The following is a 17576-nucleotide window of genomic DNA, read 5'->3' on the forward strand; positions in this document are numbered from 1 at the left end:
TCTATATATGTATATATATCGTTGTTATTCCTAGGTATACCCTTCGACGGTAGTTCGGTTGCATATGTTGAACGACCTTCAGTTAGGTGTTGAGAAACTCGTTGGCTTTGAGGATACTACGCTCGACAGCGAACGAGTACGTACAAATTTCGCTTACCTTTAATAAAGACTAGAGCAATTTGTTAACGTATAAAATTAATTATCTGCTCCTATTGTACTATAACAAACCATATTGATGCTGCTACTGTAGCTACCTGCTTGTACACTATTGGAATTAAAATATATAGAGAAAGTATCTTTACTGCTTTTAGTTGGAGTCCAACTTGCGAAGCGTGGTCAAGGCTTGGGAGAAACGCCAGGTCCGCATGAGACCTTCGGGTGTACTTCAGGAGAGCGTCCTGGAGGTTCATCGCGCCGTGCTGAGACTAGCTGCCTACCGAGCAGAAAAGGCAGGTTGGGAGTCGCGACCGCTTCATCAGGAGATTTCGAGCCTCTGGCTTCGAAGTGCTCAACTTGCCCGAGAGTAAGCTTAATAAATACGCAGTCACAAACATACAGTACAGCAAAACAGAGAATAGACAAGTAAATTTGAGCTTCCTTTCTTCTTTACCACCAAAAGCAGTTGCTAAATGACGACATTGCGTAATCGTACTTTCAGGGCTGGTCATTACCAGCATGCCTATAGCTGTCTTTTGGAAGCCGAATCTCGCGAGAGCGGGTCGCAATTGGAGGGTGAGCTTTGTCTCGAAATGGCCACGCTTAGCTGGGCCAAAGGGGAGCATATGGCGGCAATCAAAATACTCGATGATTTTATTAATAAACATGCCAATACCCAGGTAAGTGTTTAGACAAACCTATTGATGCAAAGTGTGGGTTGTAGGACGCAACTATACGATTAAACCACACTGGAAAAAACGCAAAATAGGTTACTGTAGTACTCTAAAACCGTATTATTGTACATAATATGAGCACGTGCTATGGATAGGAGGAAAATTCAAATAATAGTGAGTCGATTTCATCATTGAAATTTGTAGCTAACGTACGAATAATGAAACGATGTCTCGACAAAGCCCTATAGGTAATATATAGTAAATGCAGGATTTGCTAAGCAATGGGGTATAACTTTTAAGGATGATCAGAAAAATATAAAAAAATTCACTGTAGTCGACTGACCGTTCCGTATCGCAGATATTTTTGTAGACCAGCGGGTTTTATTTAAAGCTTTTAACTTCCAAGCGTAACTCAAAGTGGTTAAAAAGACTAATAGCACACATGCATAGCATTGAGTTGGTATCTACTACCAGCGGCTTTCTACCTTTCCTTCTCGATAACACTTTCCCATTTTCTTCACGTCCATCTTCGTTTTAGCGTCCGGCAAATGACCGGGCAATGGCCCGGGTTCGACTCCTGCACGCCACTTACTCATGTGAAGCGTGTTGTGTTGATGTCGACGCTCAGCATCGCCTGTACAAACGAGCGGCTAAAGCCGACCAAAGTTGGGAAGATGGAGTTTACAGGCTCGCAAAATCGTATGATGAAGTCATTTTGACACCTAAATGTGATCTCACCTCCATCGTAAGTATAAGCGAAGCTTAATTTAATTAACAATGGACATGCTGCGGCGGTTTTAACAATTTATATATAGTTGTTGTTCGAAAGATATTCCCCGGAAATTAATGTTACACCGCTGGGGGGAAACGTTTGCCTAAGGTATAATTCTCTTTATACGCATGTAGCCTCCTTTGAGATTTCGCATATATTTCAATTTGGTGACCTGTGTGCGCCATGTATTAGCTATAAATGTCGACATGTAATCGCACACGACAGGAAGTACTGACAAATATCAACGACATGTGATTGAACGAAAAAATCTCGTATAATTCTGAAGTATTCGTACTCAAGTGAGATTGCATAGAGTCCTTTTTGATAGGTACCCTGTTTTCTGCGTAAACTAGTCATGAATTTATAAATTGCATGTGTTTATTACAAGCGTCGTTGTTTTCCTTCATCTGCGAAGATAAAGAAGATATATTGAATTTGGAAATCAGTGAATTGTCGATACATGGTAAGAATGCCTCGCACGCTCCCTATCGTGCTTTTGTGGGTTGCTTGTCATCTTCTTGTGATCTGTTTTACAGATGGCCCGGGTCGATATTATCCTGCAATACTATTGCCAGTCACTACATTACGGACAAGCCCATGTATTCCATTCGCTGCCTCGTTTGTTGACAATCTTCTTCGATCTTGCCGGACAAGTGGCTAAAACCAAGGATCAGGTTTGTATAATTTTGGGCAAACAAATCTTGCACAACGAGTATAAAAAGGAAAAACGTACAAAAAAACAGAAAAGTAAATGGAGATTCGTTGATATTTTTCTATTATATATTTTTCCTGATATTTTCCTAATTATCATGGCCTTCGGCGGTTGTGGTTTGAAATAAAAGCTGGTTCCGCTTGCCAGAAACGATAGCATTCGAATATTCGCTCGAACCCTTCTTGAAATGAATTGGTAAAGCTTTATATACGCTTCTACTACTTTGCTTAAGCATTGTGACATCAGGGCGGCCGATGGCTTAATCCAGCGTGTCAGTCTACGCTCGGACTCGAACCTAGATCACCATTTGCCTTTTGTCTCTAACTTTAGTGGTAGGCCGTTATTATTGCACTGTGGCTAAACGCTTGAATCCACCACCCTGTACTCTACTGGTTCGTTCGAATCTCATACATATACTATATAGAAAAGCATCTTTTCTAACCTTATCCGGCGTATTGATTGGCATCGTATTGCTAACCTAAATGTTTCGAGTTTGATGTCCACTACCGCCGTTAGATTTTCCATCGTAGGCTGACGTGTGTATGTGTTTACGCCCAGATACGGATCTAGACTGCCACGTGCCCCTCAAATTAGCAGACTTTACCCATTACGCCATCAAGCGGACCTGACCAGATGTTTTACTTGCGAGCGATTTATTCGATTCTCCGCAGCGTTTGGAAGCCAAGCTCGCCCAGATGGCAGCGCGTTTAACCCAGAGTCTGTCAGTACTAAGGCCATGCATCTTTTACGCGGTGATGGGCCAACTGGTGTCACGTATCGTTCATCCGCATCGGCGAGTCGTCGAACTCGTAAAAGAGCTCCTCATTAAGGTCATCGCGGCGTATCCAGAGAGAGCATTATGGAGCTTTTTTTTTACTACGAAGTAGGTTGTATGTACACGTGCAAGGAGGTATCTCAGTCACTAGATTTTAGTGGTTTTCATTTCATACATCTCTCCAAAGCCTCACAATCGTTCGATACAGGAACACAAACTGACGAAACAACTGTTTAATATAAACTGTTTATTCTGCGAAAATCACGATGATATCTTGACACGTAACATGACGATGCGGTTGAGAGGTAGGTGGGACTGTATATTAATTCGTGATATAACACCAATCTAGTCAGAAAATTGTTATCAGTTTGCCTCGTGCATCATGATAAGCTCTGATTTGTCTTTATTCTTATTTATTTTTAGAATATAATCAATCAAGGTTGATTCATTTACCCTTAGCATGGCTTTTATAACAATTCAAACTTTTCGAATTCAGCAGTTACTTGATCTGGCGCTATTCACTCTCATTGGACCGTTTTAGGTATGAAAATAAGGAGCGGCAATGTAAGGCTCGAGCAATTATCGCCGCAATCGAATCAAAGGGTGAGCTCCTCCGGGAACAGGCGGCGATCATGTCAACGATGACAGACATGTTGTTAATCCTTTGCCGTGCTAATCTTTCTGCCAAAACTGAGTCGCTCCGGAGGTATGAACACTTCATTGTAGCCGCATGACATGGTACAGAATGAAGTCCTTCGTTCATACACGTTTCTATGCGTCTGTGTTTAGATTTATTTAGTAAGTGGCAATTGGGTTATAAGTTATCAAGCGCAGTTAGGAGAATGCAATTAACATTTTCAGGTACGTGTCTCAGGTTTTTTTGTCTATTAAAAGGTCCTCTTTTAACGTTTATTGTCGAATAGGTTAGCTTTTGGGTGAGTGGTCTCTCACTCTCATCCTCTCATCCTCTCTCTCTCTCTTTCTCTCTCTCATTCTGTCTTCTTTGTCACCGACGGTTCTTGGTAGAGTTTGCCCAGCTCTGAGCAACACGTTTGCCAGGGGAGCGTTCGCAAAGGTCGTTCTCCCTACTGAAAAACTGCTCGCTGTGAACATCGACGGAGGAGCGCCCACGGATGTCTACTTCCACGAAGTAGAAGATCAGGTCAGCCTTCCTGAACCTTGTCAGCTTCCTAAAAAAATATATATGTTCATCATCCCTTTCAACCGTCGGATAGTTCTTCTTTCTCTGCCGTCACCCGATGGATGCATGTCGAACTTAAGCGACTCGATTAAATAAACTGTTGGATTTCCGAATATTTTCTTTATTAGATTTTCATGTACTACCTTATTGCTGTATCGCTTGCACCATCACTAATACTTAATGTGAACCATTAATATGGATACGATACGTCTACCTGCTGGGTGTACCGAAGTCAGTAATAAAGACCATGTCGAATTGAATAATCAATTTTCTCCTCGTTATTTAAAGAAACAATTGCCTAGCCAAAATAAAATAAATAGCAAATAAAATATTTGTTTTTCCTGTTTTGTTTGAGGTCTATTTTGTTAATTCCACTTCATATGAATTGGCACTTGCGAGCGTGCTCAGAGCCAGATATTATAAGACGATGGGTAAGGAAAATTTATCACAAAATACGTTTTTACGACTGTTTTTGATTAAAGAATAAGCGCTACTAGTAAAGAATAAGTGTGCTTTAGTCGTAGCACTGCATTAGTATCCGGGACGTATTTATTGAGACGTTGTTTGTGTTTATCAGTTAACCGCCTGTCTGATGACAGGGCCTAAAATGTCGTTGTTTTTCTTTACCGTTTTCCTTCGTACTTTTCAGATACTTCTGCTACAGTCCTTGCAAAAACCACGTCGGATCACAGTGCGCGGCTCTGATGGTAAAAAATATAGTTTTCTACTAAAGGCCGAGGACGACCTGCGTAAGGATTGTCGTTTAATGGAATTTATGGGACTCATCAATCGATTTCTGGCTAAAGAACCCGACGCATACAGTAGGCATGTAACGTACTTGAGCTTCATCGTATAAACACGAGATGGATTGAAGGGCGAAGCTGTTTTTAAAGAATGGTTTAAGTGTCATGATGTGATTTTAATACGGTTCGCTAACGCAGAGCAAGGATCAATCAGCTAAGTTTAGTACGCAACACGAATTTTAAATGAGCAAAGGGTCACAGCTCATTATGACAATAGAAGCATTAATGACAACGTAAGGGAAATAGTGTTCTGTGAACAAAAAAAAAAACCCAAAACGTTCGCCAAACAATAGCATACAACAATGGGTTACTGTCATAGGCTGCGCGAAAACGCAAACAAGACCTGTCTAAGAACCCATTTTTCTATCCAATTTCAGAAAATTACGTATACGAACATATCATGTTTCTCCCCTTGATGACAAATGCGGTATTATTGAATGGGTCGATAATTTGATGCCGCTTGTTGTCGCCGTCGAAGAAGCTAATGTCGCTGGTGGCTTTACAAAGGTAAACGCGAATGTTGCATTGATCAAAACGAGCGAGGGAAAAATAATTTTTTTTTACCTACTGATCCTCTGTAATCATGCTTTGTTCGTTCGAACTATGCGGGCATGTGTCTACTACCAGGAATGGCTGTAGATTTATTTTCAGTCGCGTATTAGTGTACGGAATAAAGCGTAAAATTCTAGACCCTTGCTGATATTGCACCGGTTCTGCCTATGTATTAACACAGTGGCAAAGTGTTTGCCTGCTATTAAGCTTAGGTATAGCTAATGCAATGAAATGTAAGTCGGCAACCGGCCAAGACCACGCGGTTTGTTTCGTACCAGCCGTCCTAAGTAGCACTAGTTGAATAAATCAATCATACGCAAACATCGAGACGTTAGCTATAGGCCTGCAAGGTCTTCAGCTGTGATAGGGCAGGATAATTCGATAGAATTAGTGAGTCATTTGTTTGACGTAACGTCTAACGATGATTCCGGACTATTCAGTACATCAAATACAATACTATAAGCCTACGATGATTGATTAAATATCTCCAATAGCCCTACAATTTCTTGGTTTCATTTTTAGCTTACTTCCCGCCATCTCGCACAAAAGATTCGTCCTGAAATGGATAAGCTGTTGCAAAGTGGAGACCATGCTAAGATGCGTGAGCTTCTAGAAAGAAATCTGGCTCTCTTTAAACCGTCGTTATCGTACTGGTTCCGTTGTAGGTTTCCTGACGCCCCATCGTGGTAAGTGGTTGTTGAATGATCGTCTGATATTTTTAAATATTCCTTGGAGAGTACGTGTCATTAGAAGAGTTTGCATACGTTAAAGTAGGTATCGTGTTTAATTCAGGTTCTTGAAGAAGTTTCATTTCAGTTTACAGTCAAAGCTAACCTAAAAATGGGAATGTATCATTCGTTCATTCACATTTTGTTATCGAATGTTCATTGACGTTTTATAGTTGACTGTGCATGAGTATATATAAACCCGCATGGATTATACGAATCTATCTACAAGCTACAGTGGGTCTGCTTTATATTAGCTTTCAACACGGATATTTTTCTCGTCTACATTACCCCTGCCAAATAACAGGTATCAGGCGCATACTCTGTTCGCGTCATCTGCAGCCGTTATGAGCATGGTGGGATTTATTCTGGGGCTGGGGGACCGACATGGTGAAAACCTACTCATCGAAACGACCTGTGGCCAGGTGGTTCATGTCGACTTCAACCTCATCTTTCTTAGGGTACGGTATTTGCTCGTGGTCTATAGAGCCTGAATGGAAATCTATTAATAATAATAATGGAAAACTATTGAATAGTAACAACGGCTAAAGGACGCCACTGCCAACGAAGCGCACAAACTTCAATCTTTCACTGACCTAAATGCCAGATGATATATGCTCTGTTATCGATGAGGTGTACAAATTATAATGTTTTTTTTTTATGTTTTGTGCATGTATTGTTACAGGGGAGAGACTTAGCGTACCCTGAAGTAGTTCCATTCCGCCTTACACAAAATATGATTGATGCGATGGGCCCCACCGGTTACGAGGGAACGTTTCGTAAATGCTGTCAGGTAATGTACAGGTTTCATAGATCTTATGTAATATTATATATCGAAATACTTATGTATGTGTTGTGCGTCATCGATTTAAGGTTCACTCGACCAGTTGACTTTAAACACTGATCGTGAACCCGCCCATTTGTATTTCCCATTACGCAGGTCACGTTGAAGATACTTCGCGCGCAGCAGGACGCGCTGATGAGCGTGCTAAGTACAATGGTACATGATCCATTGGTCGAATGGCGAAACAAACGGAAACAGGAACACCTTGCCTCGAACGACCATCCTGTAAGTCTTGCAGAATTGGCTTGAAGAGTTCAGATGCGTAATCTCTCAATCTCGAAATGGGACAAATGGAATTTTTAGCGGAAAGTATTCAATACACGAGTCAGTTGGAGAGATATAGGATATAAATATATCGTTTTGATTTATGTCGTCTCATTGTTTTCTGCCCTTGTCAAGAGCATCGACAGCAGGCCTTTGTTATCAGCAACGATCTGTAGAACCAAACTTTAGTTATCTTCGTTGATGCATATTCGTGGTACAGACATTTGGGAGCAATGTACGAAAGTCTCGAACAGTCATAATTATTAGATAATACTGTTTGAACTGAATATCCAACGTTATCCTAAAAGCTTCAACTTCTCCGTGTAACTCCTGTATTTCTATAGGGTCAACGCGAGCTAACGGAGATTGGATACCGTCTCAACGGGGTGTTCGTTGACCGGGGCCAGCAGCCTTCAGCAAGGCCTCTGTCGATTGAAGGGCAAGTGGCTTTACTAATCAATGAAGCGATCTCGCTCGATAAACTGGGTCGAATGTTCCCCGGGTGGGGACCCTGGCTCTAGACTGCTAATAACACATGAGAAAGCAGCGAGGTTTCCGTAAGGTTCCTATTAATTTTTTTGGTAGATTCACGAAAACGAGTCGGAGTGAAGTTGAACAAACTCTTTTGACAGTATTAATTTTATTCGACTTTCTAACCAAAGATGGATTAGCTTGTTTGTACAAGCGAAGAGGACGTCGAGAAGTGGTCATTGTACAACAATATAGAAAGCCTTTTTTTTTGAGATTTTACACAAACGCGTGCACCAGTTTAATGTGATATCGTGCACGTAAAACGACCTGGACTTCAATGAGGATACCTACACGTTCTGGCAGTGCGTGATAAATTGTGTTGTATCATTATTATTATAGCTTACGGGTTAAAAACATTCGGAACAATCATGCATCGTTTGCCGCTAAGCAGTTGTCTTGGGCCTCCTTTTTTAATCTATAATGAAAATGTAGTGAGCTACATATGATTTCAATGTACGTCTTATATTGTTGCAAATATGGCCAACATATTGAGACTTTTTTATGGTCGCATGAAAAAAATCAAATAAATATCCAAGTGTTGATGTGTTTCATATATATATATATATAAATATATATATATAAATATATATATATATATGTTCATCAAGAAAATCTCACTACTCAAGTCGAACATACGTTCATGTTAAATATTCATATAATGTCTATGAAAGTCGTGTGTTTTATTTATTGTTAATATTACTATTCCATATGTTATATTTTGTCGGATTAAAGGTGTAATTTAGATGTCTTTTTTTTTTGTATATAACGCTGAATTTGTCGTGCGGTGTCGATCCTTTTGGAAATAAAGTTATTGTCGCGCTTTTCGACTGGACAACAAGTATAATAATGATCGCTCTCTTATCGAAATGCCGACAACTTGTATCATCTGAATCAATATGGTATAGAAAAGTTTACGCCTTGACCGTCGGTTTACTCGTTTTGTGTTTTGATACAATTATCGATGTGCTCATCATTTGAATTACCAATTTTTTCGTTTTCAATGGCTACCTGAACAAATTCAAATTGACAATATGGCGTATGGGCCTACCATACGAAAGTCTCGTGTAGGATCATACGTAAACTAGCAATACTCAAGAACAAGTCCTTTCAGAAAAGTGCGCGCGAGAGATGATCATACCCAGTCGTAGTAACAAAGAAAGCTTTTTCTATAGAGAATATCAATATCGATGAAAATACAAAAAGAGAATTTGGATGGATATTTGTCGTTTTTCGACGAACCAACGCAATAAAAAAAGGTCAGGACATTTATCTACATACATTTTCTCTAGACAAGAGTAACTACTTTGCCGACGGGTCTTAATAATCTCCTGAAATTCCGGCTGGCCTATAACAAATATATATTTACTGCTTAGAATACATCATTCGTCTAATAATGCAATTAAGCAAAGTTAAATCGTTTCATAAAGGTCAACACACAATACAAATGAATGAAATTATTTTTTCTTGGTCTGCTAACTATTTCCAGTAGATCTTAAGGTTATCGCTGACTTTGTTTAGCGCGAAAACCGTAAACTGATTGGAATTTAACCTATCTGTGAAGTCTGGTTAAGGCAGTCTTCACATTCGTGAAGTATTTGGTTTATTCTAATATCCTACTACGTATTCAAAGTCATCAGCATCACTCTTTAGCTCTTTTGTGCTCTTTCGATCTTTAATTTTCTATGTAATGTTATTTATCGCGGATTATTAATAATTTGTGTCATAAGGTAAGCAAAACTCTATAAAGCTTTCCGTTGAAGCACCTTAGATACGATACACTTTACGCTGCCGTTAGCTATCGTGAGTTCTAGCTACCCCGTTGGGTCTTCTGTATAGTTTCCTGCATAATGATCTTTCAGTATGAATCCTTTGCCATTGAGATCATCTGTCCCACACATTACGACAGTGCTATACCTCATGGGGCAGAAGCCAGAACGGCACCTTTTTGTCGCTTGCTATGTCATATTATTGATACGAGTATCATCATCATCCCCCGGTATTGTACGCCGATAATGAGTCGTACGAACGTTTCGTAGCGATTATGATGCTGAGATAATCTTCAGTCTATCGGCTATTTTGCCGCTGTAGCACCAAGTGTGTGTCATCGCCCATACCGGTGTAAATTTTGCCAGCTTACCGGTCTGGGAAGTGTTATATTGTTGCCTAAATACGGGGACGTTTTGATCTTTACATCAACGTAAAACTGTCCTCCCGAAGAAAAATGACGTTCAAAAACGAGAATGGTCGAGATTCACGCAGAAGATTAATAGTACAGGCTACTGATATACGAGATACAGACGACGTCGAGGTTTTCTCATGGATGCTGTTGTTAACTTTGTAGACGGCGGTGATGATAATCATAACTCTAATTGTTTAAGGTCATAATCATTAACCTAAAATTTATGCTATTCTATGTGATAACAATATCGGGAAGATAATAGAACGGGAGGGGTGCCCACTTCTGCAAGTTCTGCGAGGGCTGATCAGCTCTCAGGGACAAGAAAGGGAGACAAGGCTCAAGTAACAGGGCAGGGCAAAACTCGAACGCTCGGAACACAGAAGGGCAGCGCGTTAGATCACAGAAGCAAAGCTGAAATAGCAAAAAAGATGAAACAGTATTACAATTAAAATTTAGATGACTGTGGTCATGCGGACTACGTGTCGGCTGTTAGATGTTATGTTTGATTATTATTATGTTATTTTTAGTGCGTTATATTATCGTATGTTACATTGATACTGTGCTTATATTTTTTACGTATTCATACGGTGCAAGCGTATCTGAAAACAAGAATTAGCATTGCGGTAGGTGGAGCTTAACCGTTTTCAATAGGGTCCACTATCGTTATATGTATATATATTTTTTTTCTATTTATTATAGTCATATATTTCTTTCTATATATTATAGTTATCTGGCGAATAACCCCTTTACTGACTCAAGTAAGTGTATGAAACAAGCTCTTGTAAAAATTTCTCATTGCTCATCGTAGGTTTTTTATTTTCTGTTGACATTAACGGTTAATGAAATTCAATGTTTTTTTTTTTCTATTAAATATAGTTTTCTGAGCTGCTATGACATCTTGATGCCTCGAACCGTTTGAATTGTTAAACGTAGCTTCCGTTGACGAAATTCTTTTGTTATAAAGGACGTCAGATTAGTAAATTACCAATTGATTTTGAAGGGGTTGAACTAAACGTTCGTCTCGGATCCCTTCCACAATAGGACAAAAGATTATTATATTTTTAAGAGCTGTATAATGGTATTACTGAATGATCAAAGTACATTAGGCACAGGACGCAGACCTTCAAAATAGAATATGAGGTTTTCAGTTCTTCTTTCATAGCGGAAACAGACAAAATGTAGAAGAAGATGGCCTAACAGAAAAGGAGACCGTTTCAAGTGTCAACTTCAGGCTCGATCCGGTGTATAAGATTCCGGACGTCCTTCTGTTCCCTATCTACCAAACTTCAGACCATGTGCCCCTTGCACAAGAGTAGCATATGATCCTGTACCTATGATCATATAAAGTGCAGCAGTCTTTCATGGAAGTTAGTGTCTCATTTATCTAATCCTCCCAAAACGTTCCCGTCATTTGAGCGTCGCTCATGTGGCAAAAGTCACAATAATGTAACATAACGTGAAAATCAACTATGAATTCAAACAAGAAAAACAATGCCCGATTGATTTGCGAAAATAGACAATTTTATCGTCAAAATTGTATCGGAAAATGGATCATTACTTGTATCCTTTCCGCCGTAGTCGCCATAGAATTTTGTTATATTGAATTGTCGAAAGAATACTAACAGTTCCAAGTTAAAATCGAAGCAAGCGTTTCTTATATCTTACCAATTTTATCAATGACTTTCTGCCGCTTTTTTTGGTCACACTGTGAAACTTCCGTAATGATAGAGCGAATATGATTTTTTGCAACCACTGAAACAACATATTACGCAAAATTGGACCCTATCGCGGCTATATGAAAGTGTAGTGTCCACATTTCACAGATCCAAGTACGATCGAGTAAAGCATTTTGCATTAGTTCGTGTGGTATATAAACATCTGAGTTTTTTTTTTTGTTTCTTTTTTGGTGTTTAATCGCTTAACAGTTCGGGCTTTAGCAATAACTTTGTTCTTGATCGATCAATAAACATATTCAAAATGGCCGTTTTTTCCGATGATCACGAGCAGCGAACTGACAGCGGATGAGCTTGGGTAGCCTCAATCGTAAGGATTTTTTTTTTTTACAGAAACTTCACTAATATTCAGGACACTTAATGTTAAATGGTACTGAACGTATGCCAACAATTGTAGCTGCTAAAGCGATTTTAAGTTAAACGACTTGTCCCAGCTTTAAAATGGCACCAACGCCGATCCGCGAGTCATATTAGCCGAGATACGTGACCTTAAACCCATCTAGCCAGAAGAACGATTAATGCTTTGTCCGCAACCAAATAGAAATTAATATATCGCCTAGAAAAACGTGTAGCACGGATCGACGATACTGCTAAACGGTATTAATTAGCGCCATTTGTCGCCATCTTGCTTAGATCTATGATTTTACACAGATAAACTGTAACACTGTCGCAGATGTTTGGCACCGCCGTACGTTTCGTACGGCACGTGATGACAAGCCTTTGAACTATCCGGAGCGTCCGGTGTATGCGTGCTCAACAAAGATGGCGTCTCCCGATTTCTTTTCGTAGCCATCGACATCCATCAAAAAGCGACGACGCATATAAATGACCCAGTTTTTTTTTCGAGACTCGTCACTATAATACAGAAAAATAAATAGATCGTATTGTCACCTATGGGAAAGTCGACAGAACTGGCTAACATCCCAGGTTTGAACTCAGACTTATTCCTTTCGTTTGGCATGAACAGAGCAATGACACCCCGTACACGTATGTAAACGAGTTTAACAAGCTTCTTTCCCTTAGCGAAGGTCACTAATAGTTAGAGATCACTGGATGAGTCTCTTTCTACCAATATGGTTTGTGCCAGTATGCGACGAAATGCGTTCGCATCATACCGTTACCGCTGAGACAACACCCTACTCTCAATGTGCAATAGTTGAAACTCTATTATTGGCTCTTAATCATCCGTTTTTATGTTTATCTCTTAAAGTGCCTTTTTCCTTGACGTGAGCAATGTTATCGAGACTTCCTCCGGCCAGTTCGTCCTTCCGTTGTGAATCATCCATTGTTTGACGTGTTTACTGGCGGTCCCGTGGCCGACCCTGAATGGCCTTCTACAAATGAAGGCCCGGTAGAAAAGACTACGCTAATTAGTCGATTGTCCCCAGCACGTTGCCAATGACGCAGTAGTTTAAAAAAAAAGTACTATTATACTGGTCTATCTATTGTTTAATCATAACCATCAGCTTAGTCTATATGTGTATATTCTATGCTTATTTGCTGGCCCGTTTGCTGGCCGAGTCGATTTGGTTATAGTGATAAGATAGTTAAAGGGCTGGCTGAACGATAATTTGCAGTGCATTAATGGTCGGATGACGTCGGTCGGATCTAATTTTTGCGGATGATAGTCATGTCGTTGCTCAGAGCAGGGGACCTATGCCTAGGTTGGGTGCTGTTTTCTAGAAGCGTTGTTAATTATTATGATGATTATTATTATTATCGTGGTCGAAACGTCCACGATCGTTGCAAGACACTTCAAAGCACTTGGGATCAATGGGGGCATATTGTAGTGGTGTACAGTGTCCGATAGAGCACAGTGGATGCCGTTATCTAGTACGCTAAGTTTTTGTCCATTAAGTTGTGGACTCTATTGAGAACAAATGGGTCAATGAGAGCTGCCTTTTGAGGCCGCCAACTTGATTCATGTAATTTTTTGGCGATGTCCAGCGGCATTAACGAACAGAGATGCCTGCAAAGTATAACGTATATTATTAGATCGTATCGATTTCTCTCTAAAACCCAAAAAAACTTGCAGAACATAAACTGTAATCAAACTGTCAAAGTAATGCCAGGAAGAAACACTACCGTCTCTAACTATTGAAGACTATTATATTGTATTTCTGATCTGAGAATGAACTCGTTGTAGTGGTTTCGCTACGTTTCATAGCTCTTCGTGAGGAAAGCTATATCAATTAATAGTTATAACTGTAACTTACGAGATAAAAGCGTACATTTGGTTGTCCCACCGTTTGGTAGTTAGTTCGGCTTACTATAGTGCTAAATGTTGCTTAATTTTTTTGAATCGTAGAACATTTTTGGAACTAAATAGATAAGCTTCCCGGAAATGTTTCTTACATGTTTTCTATGACACCTGACCTAAAAAGGCTGCGAGAATTCCAACTTAAAAAATGTGTCAGAAAAGGTTTTTTGGCCTAAAATTAAGAGATATTATATAATAAAAATACTAACACAATGATATACTACACACTATCGATACCGAATCAAAATAAACTGAAATTAACTAAAATGGCAACACTTATTGCGAACCTGACATTCGCAATATCTTTTTTTAAACCAGTTTATTTAGTCATTGTCTCAAACTCATTTGCTGCTGGTGTTTTATATTTCATACATTTAGGAATGTGTAGATATATATATATATATATATATATATAAGATTATCTTCCACAACGAATAGCCCACCACCGTATTCGCGTGGCATCCGTCAGATCGTGTCCGGCGGTGATGGCGTCCTCGCAAGAGACTAGCCGTACCGCGAACGTTCGAGGAAGTCATTTAAATAGACGATGTTAACGGACCACCATTGAAAACATCGTAAAAAAGTATGATTTTAAGTATGAAAGGCAGACGAGGTTGAACCTTCTGCCCTAGTCTGTATGGGTACGCGAGTAACCTCTAAAGGTCGAACATTCCTACGATCGCTGAAATACGGCCTGTGCTTTGCGCACACGCCGCTTGAATAGCGTGTTACTTCGTTGCCTTCCATGCGAACTGTGAAAGCGAAACAGAATGCATCATACCGCATATTCAAAGGGCCACTTTCGTCAAGGTTGCTTCGTTTATAGCGAATATGGCTTAAATTGCATCTTTTTTAAACAGTTTTATTTTTGCCATTATTAATGTCTACGAAGCACACCAAAGACTAGTATTTCCTATATAAAATTTGCTGAGAAAGGAAATATCTTCTTACGAAGATACATTTATGTTACAGAGTTAGAAATTAGTATTTTGAACCGGCTAATCAGAAGAATAGTTTTCGGGGTTTGAATCGATGACCCAAAACTCCAATCCGATTTAAAAGACTAGACGGACCTCGTATGGCTTCAATATAGGTTACGCAATGGCTGTTAATGATATCATCTATCTAAGTATCAATCGATTCATATATGTCTTCTATCGTGTGACATGTATACACATCTACAAACGATAGTATAACACAGTTAGAATCATACAAAATAAGGAGCTCTCTCAGAGAATGGATAAATTTAATAGTGTACAACCAAAACAGTTTACAAGCACAGTCAAGGCCGGACTAATCCAGGTACAGCGGCGCTCCGGTGTTTCTCTTACGAAACGATATAAGCGAAAACAATAATACAGTAAATCAGTTGTTTGTATATAAATAATTTGTTAAATTGATATTAATCTTTTTTTTCCCAGCAAGTTCTACTTCAAAATTAAAGATCTATAACAAAGCAACCACTTATTAACTGTATTGACCTTCCGACTGCTAACAATCAACTACCGCTTTTTCCGTAATAGGAAACTCTCGACTATCCCTTCTAGGACAGACCGTGGCCCAACTATTTAATATTGATCGAAGGAAGATACTATCGACTATCTACCAGCAGAACGTGGATTAGACATGTGTTCTAGTGCGTTTATTTAGGTCGGGGCCTTCAGGCAAACTCACTAGTTAGTCGACTTTTGTCGACTGCATCTTTTGAGTGAGCTGTCAGATACGTTTGATTGTCGATGATAACGTCCGTTTGTGTGTGTATTAGGTAGATTAGGCCAGAGTGATACACTCATGTCCTGGGCTATTACAGGCTACCGCAGCTAATGTTACTTCCTAGATTCCAGTGATGACAGGTTCAATTGACGGTTGCCTATATTAACGATTTCGATGAAGATGCACCCTGCCTTGGAAAACGATACCACTAGCGGTACTGAAATGCCGTTGAGGAAGGAAACCGTATGCTTATCGGATTTAGCCGCGTTAGGTGGCTAAATCCAGGCGGTCAACGATACGGAGATACGCGTCAACTGTAGACAGCTCTGGACCGAGTTTAACCACAGTTTTATTACTTCGGTCGTCTACTGAACCTAGACGTCTTAGCTGTGGTCAGCTGACCAGATATCAAAGGCTACCGTAACGGTCGTATCTGGGTCTGGGTACACTTGTAGGAATTGGCCTCAACTGATTTTATCAAGTCTCAATTTCCAAACAGTTCTGGTCGTTTTATAAAAGTGGCATATTTTTTCCAACTTACATTTGCACATAACTTGCATTTTCAAAAATTCTTTTTCATTCGCTGTATGTTGAAAGCGCATACAGATTGCTTTAGAACGTTACTACGTTCAGCATAGAGCAGTGCTGCATTCATTTTGACCAGTCTTGATAGGCTTAATAACATACGTGAATTCACCGAAGACTGCGCCCCCTTTTACATTTATATATATATATATATATATATATATATATATATATATATATGAGATGTGTTTAGAGTGTTTTTGATTTACTGAATCGAGTCTACTGCTGTCGTCTGCCTTGGAGGAGGTCACAGTTCACCCCTTTGTGTCACATTTGCATTTTATGCAGAGCATCCAACGTTTGAGTGGATCTTCCCACTTGAACCCTATCAGCCAAAAATACGTAGAGAAGTCGACGTTTGCCAGTTAGCTGGATCATACCCTTGTGTAGCATTTCTGTCACAGGTGATGATGGCTCACTTTAAGGATCAGTACCAGCCGTTATTTAAAGACATTTGTCCAAATGTTCAAATAGAATGTTAAAGATACGCGATCGAAATACGGATTTTCGTAGAGTTATAGATTCGAGCAGGAACTTTCTAATGCTGTAACCGCGACGAGTGATCACTTGTTTGATTCGAAACTGGTCGTGCCTGTTTTTGTTCTTTGGATACTTTTATTTGGCCTAAAGAGCCAATCAATTCGCCTAAAGCGATTTTCAATGACGCTTTTTCTATTTTTCTTTGTAAAACTAAGACGAAAAAAAAAATTAAAATAGCGCATGCGTGTGCCTGTTATAAGTCAACCACTCCAATCCTTAACCCAGTCATTCCTGTTCGTGTACAGATATAATGGCGAGATACAGTTAGAAACCAGACCGCCTCGTATCGCCGCACGAACGCACGGCTGACAACTAAACATTCAAGTTGACTCATTGTTGAAGCATCCGAAAGACGCGACCTTCTCTTGTTTACGAATGCTATTCTTGACCCATTCACTTGCCGGACTTCTTTTTTTTTTCTGTATATGATCGAAGGTCACGTTATGCTATCGATCGCTTTTCGTAGCCTTACGGGTCCATTGCTTTGGAGTCAGCTAACGGGGATGGTCAATAGTAATCATACGATGATGTCTAAACCAAGTGACCCAATGCTCAAA

The 17576-nt window shown here is 39.7% G+C and overlaps 1 protein-coding gene across 4 annotated transcripts in view; it reads left to right on the forward strand.

Moving 5' to 3' along the window:
- Positions 1-17576, forward strand: part of mei-41 (ATR serine/threonine kinase meiotic 41) — a 40373-nt gene that overhangs the window by 10393 nt on the left and 12404 nt on the right. Inside the window, exons 9-23 of one of the 4 annotated variants that reach the window (XM_086986048.1) lie at positions 35-136; positions 312-523; positions 659-836; positions 1369-1575; positions 2139-2276; positions 2986-3197; positions 3631-3795; positions 4116-4251; positions 4940-5115; positions 5471-5600; positions 6168-6331; positions 6678-6831; positions 7056-7163; positions 7311-7439; positions 7823-8035. In XM_086986048.1, the coding sequence (XP_086842174.1) occupies positions 35-136; positions 312-523; positions 659-836; positions 1369-1575; positions 2139-2276; positions 2986-3197; positions 3631-3795; positions 4116-4251; positions 4940-5115; positions 5471-5600; positions 6168-6331; positions 6678-6831; positions 7056-7163; positions 7311-7439; positions 7823-7999 (2388 nt within the window). In that variant the 3' untranslated portion in view covers positions 8000-8035. Of the gene's footprint in view, positions 1-34; positions 137-311; positions 524-658; positions 837-1368; positions 1576-2138; positions 2277-2985; positions 3198-3630; positions 3888-4115; positions 4252-4645; positions 4722-4939; positions 5116-5470; positions 5601-6167; positions 6332-6677; positions 6832-7055; positions 7164-7310; positions 7440-7822; positions 8848-17576 lie in introns of those variants that run through there. The other 3 variants (XM_022803592.2, XR_015325719.1, XR_015325720.1) reach the window with 3 other exon arrangements.

The sequence above is a fragment of the Varroa destructor genome, unplaced genomic scaffold (genome assembly GCF_002443255.2).
Source record: "Varroa destructor unplaced genomic scaffold, Vdes_3.0 BEIS01000004.1, whole genome shotgun sequence".
Lineage (NCBI taxonomy): Eukaryota > Metazoa > Arthropoda > Arachnida > Mesostigmata > Varroidae > Varroa > Varroa destructor.